At 70.3% G+C, this 9,248-nt stretch overlaps 1 protein-coding gene across 2 annotated transcripts; it reads right to left on the bottom strand.

The window, feature by feature from the left end:
- Positions 1-215: 215 nt before the first annotated feature.
- On the bottom strand, positions 216-6,590 carry LOC142823560 (antigen-presenting glycoprotein CD1d-like). 2 transcript variants are annotated; one of them, XM_089771654.1, is made up of 6 exons: positions 6,254-6,590; positions 5,766-6,102; positions 4,675-4,956; positions 4,095-4,391; positions 2,218-2,320; positions 216-2,143 (listed from the first exon to the last, which is right to left on the bottom strand). In XM_089771654.1, the coding sequence occupies exons 1-6, from the start codon at positions 6,539-6,541 to the stop codon at positions 2,104-2,106; spliced, it is 1,347 nt and encodes a 448-aa protein (XP_089627780.1). In that variant the 5' UTR covers positions 6,542-6,590; the 3' UTR covers positions 216-2,103. The 2 variants fall into 2 exon arrangements, with proteins under 2 accessions (XP_089627780.1, XP_089627781.1); XM_089771655.1 differs by having other exon boundaries at positions 217-2,143; positions 5,766-6,023; positions 6,254-6,435.
- Between the last annotated feature and the right edge of the window lie 2,658 nt (positions 6,591-9,248).

The following is a 9,248-nucleotide window of genomic DNA, read 5'->3' as shown; positions in this document are numbered from 1 at the left end:
GGGGACAGCAGGTAGCAGCTGGGGCGGGGAAGCAGGACAGAGCAGGAGGCAGGGCGGCCTGAGGCCCAGGGGACAGCAGGTAGCAGCTGGGGCTGGGAAGCAGGATAAAGCAGGAGGCAGGGCGGCCTGAGGCCCAGGGGACAGCAGATAGCAGCTGGGGCGGGGAGGCAGGACAGAGCAGGAGGCAGGGCGGCCTGGGGCCCAGGGGACAGCAGATAGCAGCTGGGGCGGGGAGGCAGGACAGAGCAGGAGGCAGGGTGGCCTGGGGCCAGGAAGCAGGGGCGGGGTGCCCTGGAGGCTGGGTGCAGTGGCTGGGAGTTGGAGCTGGTTTCTGACTGGCTGGGGAGAAGGGAGCCGAGCTGGCTGGGGGGCTCTGGGCCCCCCTTTCCCCAGGCGGGGCTGGGCCAGCTGCTCCTGGTGCCTGCAACAAGAAGTCTGGGCAATGCCATGTCCCTGGAACCCAATAGCCCTTCTCTTCTACCTGCCGCCTGAGTCTCCCCTCTGGCTGTGGATGGGGGGCAGAGCCCGCAGACCCCACCACTCCCCATGACACCGAAAACCCCGCTGTGCAATGGGATACTGACCCAGCCCCCCACGGAGCCCTGAGCTTAGCAAAGCGCAGACGAAGGGGGGACGGGATCGAGGTCTATAAAATCACGACGGGTGTGGAGAAAGCGAATGAGGAAAAGTTATTTACTTGTTCCCATAAGACAATGGAATGAACAGGCAGCAGGTTTAAAACAAGCCAAAGGAAGTTTTTCTTCACTCAGCGCACAGTCAACCTGTGGAACTCCTCGCCAGAGGAGGGTGTTGTGGTGAGACGTCGGGGTTCCCCTGACTCCTGCACCCCCATAGTGGCCAAACAGACTCCCCCAGCCGGTAGAACAGAGGAGTTTATTGCTTCTCCAGGATACAGCAAAGCACAGATGTCATCTGGTTCCAGGGCAGGCCTAGGATGCCTCAGCCCCCTTGAGATGGGGGAGCCTGGGCCCCTAAATCCCAGCCCCTTGCTTATCATGGAGGAGGCAGCCTACCAGCCAGAAACTAAAACTCTCTCCCAGCCCTGCCCCTCAGCCAGGTGCTGGTCTCCACCCTCCTCCCTTTGTCTCTCCCTGTGAGGCTGAGCCTGGGTGTCTGGGTTAATACACATTGGGGAGAGTCAGCGAGAATCCCCCATCCCAGGGCAGGGGGCCCCGGGTCACAGAGCAGACAGCCCCCCACTGCGCCCCACACACCTCACCGCACAGGGGGACCCCGGATCACAGAGCAGACAGCCCCCCACTGCGCCCCACACACCTCACCGCACAGGGGGATCCCGGGTCACAGAGCAGACAGCCCCCCCACTGCGCCCCACACACCTCACCGCACAGGGGGATCCCGGGTCACAGAGCAGACAGCCCCCCCACTGCGCCCCACACACCTCACCGCACAGGGGGACCCCGGGTCACAGAGCAGACAGCCCCCCACTGCGCCCCACACACCTCACCGCACAGGGGGATCCCGGGTCACAGAGCAGACAGCCCCCCACTGCGCCCCACACACCTCACTGCACAGGGGGACCCCGGGTCACAGAGCAGACAGCCACCCCTGTGCCACAGCTGTGAAGAGCAGGACTTGAACAGGGTTCACTAAAGAGCTGGATAGATCCATGGAGGAGGGGTCCATCGATGGCCAGTAGCCAGGCTGGGCAGGGCTGGGGTCCCTGGCCTGTGTGTGTCAGAGGCTGGCAATGGGCGACAGGGGAGGGCTCCCTGTTCTGTTCCCTCCCTCTGGGGCACTGGGCGCTGTGGGCCGACAGGACACGGGGCTGGACGGGCCTTTGCTCTGGCACAGCCTGGCTGTTCTTATCTTCTCCCCAAGGGTTTACCGAAGGGCACAGGCCGGTTCTGGCTCTGAGCGGATCCCGGCCCAGGCCAAACCACGGCGCCTCTGTGTCCAACATGCTCCGAATGTCCCAGCAGGAGGAGAATCCCAGTGCACCTATAGCCCTGATCCCCCAGGGTCTTCATCCGACCAGCCTGTGGACTCCTCTTCCCTGGAGCCAGCCCCGAACTCCGTGTCCCGGGAGAGGGGCCGGTCCCCACGCCTGGCCTGGGTCAGCCCTCAGGCCCTGGACTGCCTGGCTCCAACATCCTGGTAGCCCCTGGAAGAAGGGAGCAGAGGGGAGGGTCAGGGGGTGTAACGGCCCCACCCCTGCCCCAGAGGGGGAAAACTCACCTGCGTCTGCACCGCCACAGCACCACGGCCACAGCCACGGCCACGGCCAGAGCCCCCAGGGTGATGCCCACGGCCAGGCCAGGGCCCCGGTGCCTGCTGTGCTCTGTAACACACGGGGGTCGTGCTGGGAATGGGGTGTGGGCCCAGCTCCCCCAGCCTGCTCTGCTCCTCCCATCCCAACCCACTGCCTTCTGCCTCGGCCAGCCCGGCTCCCCAGCCTCCCCGCAGCCTCCTGCTCCCCCACCCGACCAGCCCTGTCCCCCAGCCTGCTCTGCTCCTCCCATCCCAACCCACTGCCTTCTGCCTCGGCCAGCCCGGCTCCCCAGCCTCCCCGCAGCCCTCCTGCTCCCCCACCCGACCAGCCCTGTCCCCCAGCTCCCCACAGCCCTCCTGCTCCCTCACCCGACCAGCCCTGTCCCCCAGCCTCCCCACAGCCCTCCTGCTCCCCCACCCGACCAGCCCTGTCCCCCAGCTCCCCACAGCCCTCCTGCTCCCTCACCCGACCAGCCCTGTCCCCCAGCCTCCCCGCAGCCCTCCTGCTCCCCCACCCGACCAGCCCTGTCCCCCAGCCTCCCCGCAGCCCTCCTGCTCCCCCACCCGACCAGCCCTGTCCCCCAGCCTCCCCGCAGCCCTCCTGCTCCCCCACCCGACCAGCCCTGTCCCCCAGCTCCCCACAGCCCTCCTGCTCCCCCACCCGACCAGCCCTGTCCCCCAGCTCCCCACAGCCCTCCTGCTCCCCCACCCGACCAGCCCTGTCCCCCAGCCTCCCCGCAGCCCTCCTGCTCCCCAACCGACCAGCCCTGTCCCCCAGCCTCCCCGCAGCCCTCCTGCTCCCCCACCCGACCAGCCCTGTCCCCCAGCCTCCCTGCAGCCCTCCTGCTCCCCCACCCGACCAGCCCTGTCCCCCAGCCTCCCCACAGCCCTCCTGCTCCCTCACCTGACCAGTCCTGTCCCCCAGCCTCCCCGCAGCCTCCTGCTCCCTCACCCGACCAGCCCTGTCCCCCAGCCTCCCCGCAGCCCTCCTGCTCCCCCACCCGACCAGCCCTGTCCCCCAGCCTCCCCGCAGCCCTCCTGCTCCCCCACCCGACCAGCCCTGTCCCCCAGCTCCCCACAGCCCTCCTGCTCCCCCACCCGACCAGCCCTGTCCCCCAGCCTGCTCTGCTCCTCCCATCCCAACCCACTGCCTTCTGCCTCGGCCAGCCCGGCTCCCCAGCCTCCCCGCAGCCTCCTGCTCCCTCACCCGACCAGCCCTGTCCCCCAGCCTCCCCGCAGCCCTCCTGCTCCCCCACCCGACCAGCCCTGTCCCCCAGCCTCCCCGCAGCCCTCCTGCTCCCCCACCCGACCAGCCCTGTCCCCCAGCCTCCCCGCAGCCCTCCTGCTCCCCCACCCGACCAGCCCTGTCCCCCAGCCTCCCCGCAGCCCTCCTGCTCCCCACCCGACCAGCCCTGTCCCCCAGCCTCCCCGCAGCCCTCCTGCTCCCTCACCTGACCAGCCCTGTCCCCCAGCCTGCTCTGCTCCTCCCATCCCAACCCACTGCCTTCTGCCTCGGCCAGCCCGACTCCCCAGCCTCCCCACAGCCCTCCTGCTCCCTCACCCGACCAGCCCTGTCCCCCAGCCTCCCCGCAGCCCTCCTGCTCCCCCACCCGACCAGCCCTGTCCCCCAGCCTCCCCACAGCCCTCCTGCTCCCCACCCGACCAGCCCGGCTCCCCAGCCTCCCCACAGCCCTCCTGCTCCCACACTGGACCAATCCTATCCCCCAGCCTCCCAACAGCCCTCCTGCTCCCCAACCCTACCAGCCCTGTCCCCCAGCTCCCCACAACCCTCCTGCTCCCCCACCCGACCGTCCCCCCTCCCCGCCCCCCGGATGTGCACCTACCCCAGGGGATCAGCAGGCTCCAGCCCCCCAGGCTGCTGTGCTGCACCCGGCAGGCGTAGCTGTGCCCGTCGCCCGGCCCCACGGCCAGGGAGCTGCGCAGCTGGTAGGTCAGGTCGGCGTTGGGCAGGATCCCGCTGGAGTTCAGCCGCCAGCCCGGCTCCACCTCCTCCCCGTCCTGCAGCCAGGCCACGCGGACGGCCCGGGGGTAGAACCCGGTGACCCGGCAAACCAGCAGCCACGGCATGGGGGGCTCAGCTGGGGGAGGCTCCCGGACAAACACCACGGCGACCGGCCGCTCTGGGACAGGGGAGAGACGGGGCAGGGGAGAGGGGACCAGTCAGCCGGAGCCGCAGTGACTCGCTAGCCCGGCCCTGCTCCATGCCGGGGGTCAGGCGCTGGCCCTGCTCCTGGCCAGGCCCAATTCTCCCCTGATCTTGCCAGTGGTGCCGGAACCCCCCTTGACTTTCTGTCTCAAAATGCTGTGCAGTGTGGCTAGGAGGTGGCTGCTGCGCTGCACCCCAGCTACAGCTGCATTTGGTCCCTGCACCAACAGCCCCACCCCACCCCAGCGCATCCCCACCTTGCCTCTGCAGAGACGCGTTCCCATGTGAGACAAAGCTCTTGATCTCACTGACGCACGTGGTTCCCAGGAGTGTCCGAATCGTGCTGATGGTGCCCTTGTCCTGGTTGAGACGGTCCCGGGTGTACAGCGCCGCCTTATCCTCCGAGCGAGCCACCCAGGTGCCAGCGTCCATGTCAAAGCCAAGGAAGTCCTGGCCACTGACTCCGGCCTCGTAGAAGCCCCGGGAGGTACTGTTGGGGTGCAGCTCGCAGCCAAAGGCGCTCTGGATAACAATAGGGTCTGGGGGAAGACGACGAGTGTCAGGATGGCAGGAGGGCTGGGGGGTGCGTCAGAAGCAGAGAGGCGGGGGAGCAGAGATATAACGTCTGGCACAAGGAGGCTGTCCGGCCATGACACGTCGGCGGGACAGCTGAGTGACCCTGGCTGGAGTTCAGGCTACGTTCCAGTTCCCCTTTAAGCAGCTCTGCGGTCCCAGCCCGGCTGGATGGGCAGGCGCTGAGCAACGTCTGTGGGGCAGTCGGGGCTCCTGGGGTGCAGACCCCACCCCACTCCCCTGCCTTTCGCAGGGCCAGGTCTGGGTGCGGAGGGACCAGGGGCCTCGGCTCAGGGGCTGGCACATGGGCCCTTTCCCCTCTAGGAAGCGCAGGCTGCAGGGAGGCCCAGCGTGGCCCAGCCACTTCTGCGGTGGACAGTTGGACACAGGAGACTCCCCTCTAAGGGACGCCGGCTTGTGACGGTGTGTCGGGGAGCCCCGACTCGGCACCCCCATCCGCAGCCAGAGGGGACTCTGAGAACCAGAAGGGTTATTGGTTCTCAGGGACACTGTGTGACATAGAATTGGACACAGAGCTGTGGGGGAAGGGAAGGACACACGCACGCACGCACACACACACGCACACACACACGCACACACGCACACACACACGCAGTGAGTGTAACAGCCCCCCACTACGTCACAGGCTCCAATCAGCCTGAGACCCGGGACTGGCCGTCCTGGCCCCATCTGCCCTGTCAGGACACACTCGGTTGCTGAAGTGAGTGTGTCAGTTCTCAGCCCCCGGGGACCCCTCCAGCGGCTCCGTACTCACAGCTCTGGCCCTGCTTCTGCGCGAGTCTGTTCACCAGGCGGACGAAGTTGAACAGGTAGCGATGGATCACCTGCTCCAGCTCCTGCCACTGCTTGGGGGTCAGGCCCTGCCGGGCCCAGGGCTGCAGGAAGCGGATGGGGCAGGTGCTGCAGTTCATGGAGTGGGTCTCCAGGTCGGCCAGCAGGGCCACCCCCTCCACGTGCGAGGAGCTGGCGTTGTGGAAGACAATGGTTTGCAGCAGCCGGAGGGTGAGAGAGTCTGGGGGGAGAGGAGCAGAGGGGGCAGGAAACAAGTGGAGAACAGAACAGGTGGGCGGGGAGATCAATGAACGTCCGTCCTGTAAACAATACACAGCGACGCTGCTGAGCCGTAATCATCCCCCTGCTCTGACACCCCCAGCCAGGATCACTAGCCCCCCCCCAGGCATTACACCGTCCCCACCCCCAGGGCCACCACAGCTGGGACAGGGCACGGGGGTCCCAACTCACCGTCCATGGCCCCCCACGCGCAGGAGAGGAGCAGCAGCGGGAGCAGCATGCTGGCAGGGGAAGGAGGATCTGGGCTCCAGCGGGCACCAGGGGAGCAGGACAAGGGGCCCCAGGATCCCCACACGCTTTCAGTTCCTCCCCAGCCACGGGCGTCGGCAGCCGCTTCCCCCCATCTGTGTCTCCCTCCGGGCTGTCCCCGCAGCCGCCAGCCCCGGGCCAATCAGGGCAGAGCCAGTCCGGACCCAGCAGCAGGGAAAACCCCAGCCCTGCCCCCGGCTCCGGGAACATCTGCTCAGAGCCCGGGGGCGCCAGCCCACCACTGTCCCACCCTCCCGCCCCCGCCCCCCCGTGGGGAGCAGCTCCTGCTGCCCCCACTCCCTGCGCCCTCACGCCACCCTGGGGCCATGGGGCAGCCCTGTCTGCCAGGGGAGAGCCCCCCGCTGCTTCCGCCCCACTCCCTGCCCCCAGCTCCCCCCTGGGGCCATGGGGCAGCCCTGCCTGCCAGGGGAGAGCCCCCCGCTGCTTCTGCCCCACTCCCTGCCCCCTAGCTCCCCCCTGGGGCCATGGGGCAGCCCTGCCTACCAGGGGAGAGCCCCCCGCTGCTTCCGCCCCACTCCCTGCCCCCTAGCTCCCGCCTGGGGCCATGGGGCAGCCCTGCCTGCCAGGGGAGAGCCCCCCGCTTCCTCCGCCCCACTCCCTGCCCCCTAGCTCCCCCCTGGGGCCATGGGGCAGCCCTGCCTACCAGGGGAGAGCCCCCGCTGCTTCCGCCCCACTCCCTGCCCCCTAGCTCCCGCCTGGGGCCATGGGGCAGCCCTGCCTGCCAGGGGAGAGCCCTCTGCTGCCTCCGCCCCACTCCCTGCCCCCTAGCTCCCCTCTGGGGCCATGAGGCAGCCCTGCCTGCCAGGGGAGAGCCCCCCGCTGCTTCTGCCCCACTCCCTGCCCCCTAGCTCCCCCCTGGGGCCATGGGGCAGCCCTGCCTACCAGGGGGGAGCCCCCTGCTGCTTCCGCCCCACTCCCTGCCCCCTAGCTCCCGCCTGGGGCCATGGGGCAGCCCTGCCTGCCAGGGGAGAGCCCCCGCTTCCTCCGCCCCACTCCCTGCCCCCTAGCTCCCCCCTGGGGCCATGGGGCAGCCCTGCCTACCAGGGGAGAGCCCCCCGCTGCTTCCGCCCCACTCCCTGCCCCCTAGCTCCCGCCTGGGGCCATGGGGCAGCCCTGCCTGCCAGGGGAGAGCCCCCCGCTTCCTCCGCCCCACTCCCTGCCCCCTAGCTCCCCTCTGGGGCCATGAGGCAGCCCTGCCTGCCAGGGGAGAGCCCCCCGCTGCTTCTGCCCCACTCCCTGCCCCCTAGCTCCCCCCTGGGGCCATGGGGCAGCCCTGCCTACCAGGGGAGAGCCCCCCGCTGCTTCCGCCCCACTCCCTGCCCCCTAGCTCCCGCCTGGGGCCATGGGGCAGCCCTGCCTGCCAGGGGAGAGCCCCCCGCTTCCTCCGCCCCACTCCCTGCCCCCTAGCTCCCCCCTGGGGCCATGGGGCAGCCCTGCCTACCAGGGGAGAGCCCCCCGCTGCTTCCGCCCCACTCCCTGCCCCCTAGCTCCCGCCTGGGGCCATGGGGCAGCCCTGCCTGCCAGGGGAGAGCCCCCCGCTTCCTCCGCCCCACTCCCTGCCCCCTAGCTCCCCTCTGGGGCCATGAGGCAGCCCTGCCTGCCAGGGGAGAGCCCCCCGCTTCCTCCGCCCCACTCCCTGCCCCTAGCTCCCCACTGGGGCCATGGGGCAGCCCTGCCTGCCAGGGGAGAGCCCACTGCTGCTTCCGCCCCACTCCCTGCCCCCTAGCTCCCGCCTGGGGCCATGGGGCAGCCCTGCCTGCCAGGGGAGAGCCCCCCGCTTCCTCCGCCCCACTCCCTGCCCCCTAGCTCCCCCCTGGGGCCATGGGGCAGCCCTGCCTACCAGGGGAGAGCCCCCCGCTGCTTCCGCCCCACTCCCTGCCCCCTAGCTCCCGCCTGGGGCCATGGGGCAGCCCTGCCTGCCAGGGGAGAGCCCCCCGCTTCCTCCGCCCCACTCCCTGCCCCCTAGCTCCCCCCTGGGGCCATGGGGCAGCCCTGCCTACCAGGGGAGAGCCCCCCGCTGCTTCCGCCCCACTCCCTGCCCCCTAGCTCCCGCCTGGGGCCATGGGGCAGCCCTGCCTGCCAGGGGAGCCCCCCGCTGCCTCCACCCCACTCCCTGCCCCCTAGCTCCCTCCTGGGGCCATGGGGCAGCCCTGCCTACCAGGGGAGAGCCCCCTGCTGCTTCCGCCCCACTCCCTGCCCCCTAGCTCCCTCCTGGGGCCATGGGGCAGCCCTGCCTACCAGGGGAGAGCCCCCTGCTGCTTCCGCCCCACTCCCTGCCCCCTAGCTCCCCCCTGGGGCCATGGGGCAGCCCTGCCTGCCAGGGGAGAGCCCCCCGCTTCCTCCGCCCCACTCCCTGCCCCTAGCTCCCCACTGGGGCCATGGGGCAGCCCTGCCTGCCAGGGGAGAGCCCCCCGCTGCTTCCGCCCCACTCCCTGCCCCCTAGCTCCCTCCTGGGGCCATGGGGCAGCCCTGCCTACCAGGGGAGAGCCCCCTGCTGCTTCCACCCCACTCCCTGCCCCCTAGCTCCTCCCTGGGGCCATGGGGCAGCCCTGCCTGCCAGGGGAGAGCCCCCCGCTGCTTCCGCCCCACTCCCTGCCCCCTAGCTCCCTCCTGGGGCCATGGGGCAGCCCTGCCTACCAGGGGAGAGCCCCCTGCTGCTTCCGCCCCACTCCCTGCCCCCTAGCTCCCCACTGGGGCCATGGGGCAGCCCTGCCTGCCAGGGGAGAGCCCCCCGCTGCTTCCGCCCCACTCCCTGCCCCCTAGCTCCCTCCTGGGGCCATGGGGCAGCCCTGCCTACCAGGGGAGAGCCCCCTGCTGCTTCCGCCCCACTCCCTGCCCCCTAGCTCCCCCCTGGGGCCATGGGGCAGCCCTGCCTGCCAGGGGAGAGCCCCCCGCT

This window comes from Pelodiscus sinensis, chromosome 19, assembly GCF_052426305.1.
Source record: "Pelodiscus sinensis isolate ZL-2025 chromosome 19, ASM5242630v1, whole genome shotgun sequence".
In the NCBI taxonomy this organism is placed as follows: domain Eukaryota; kingdom Metazoa; phylum Chordata; order Testudines; family Trionychidae; genus Pelodiscus; species Pelodiscus sinensis.
The sequence above is the reverse complement of the archived record's forward strand: the minus strand, read 5'-3'. Positions and strand labels throughout refer to the sequence as shown.

Excerpts from the sequence above, each read along its gene's own strand:
- LOC142823560 (XM_089771654.1), bottom strand. The coding sequence starts at position 6,541 with ATGTTCCCGGAGCCGGGGGCAGGGCTGGGGTTTTCCCTGCTGCTGGGT. Across the intron at positions 4,957-5,765 it reads GCAGAAGCAGGGCCAGAGCT|ACCCTATTGTTATCCAGAGC; the intron begins GTGAGTACGGAG and ends GTCTTCCCCCAG. Across the intron at positions 2,144-2,217 it reads CTGTGGCGGTGCAGACGCAG|GGGCTACCAGGATGTTGGAG; the intron begins GTGAGTTTTCCC and ends CCCTTCTTCCAG.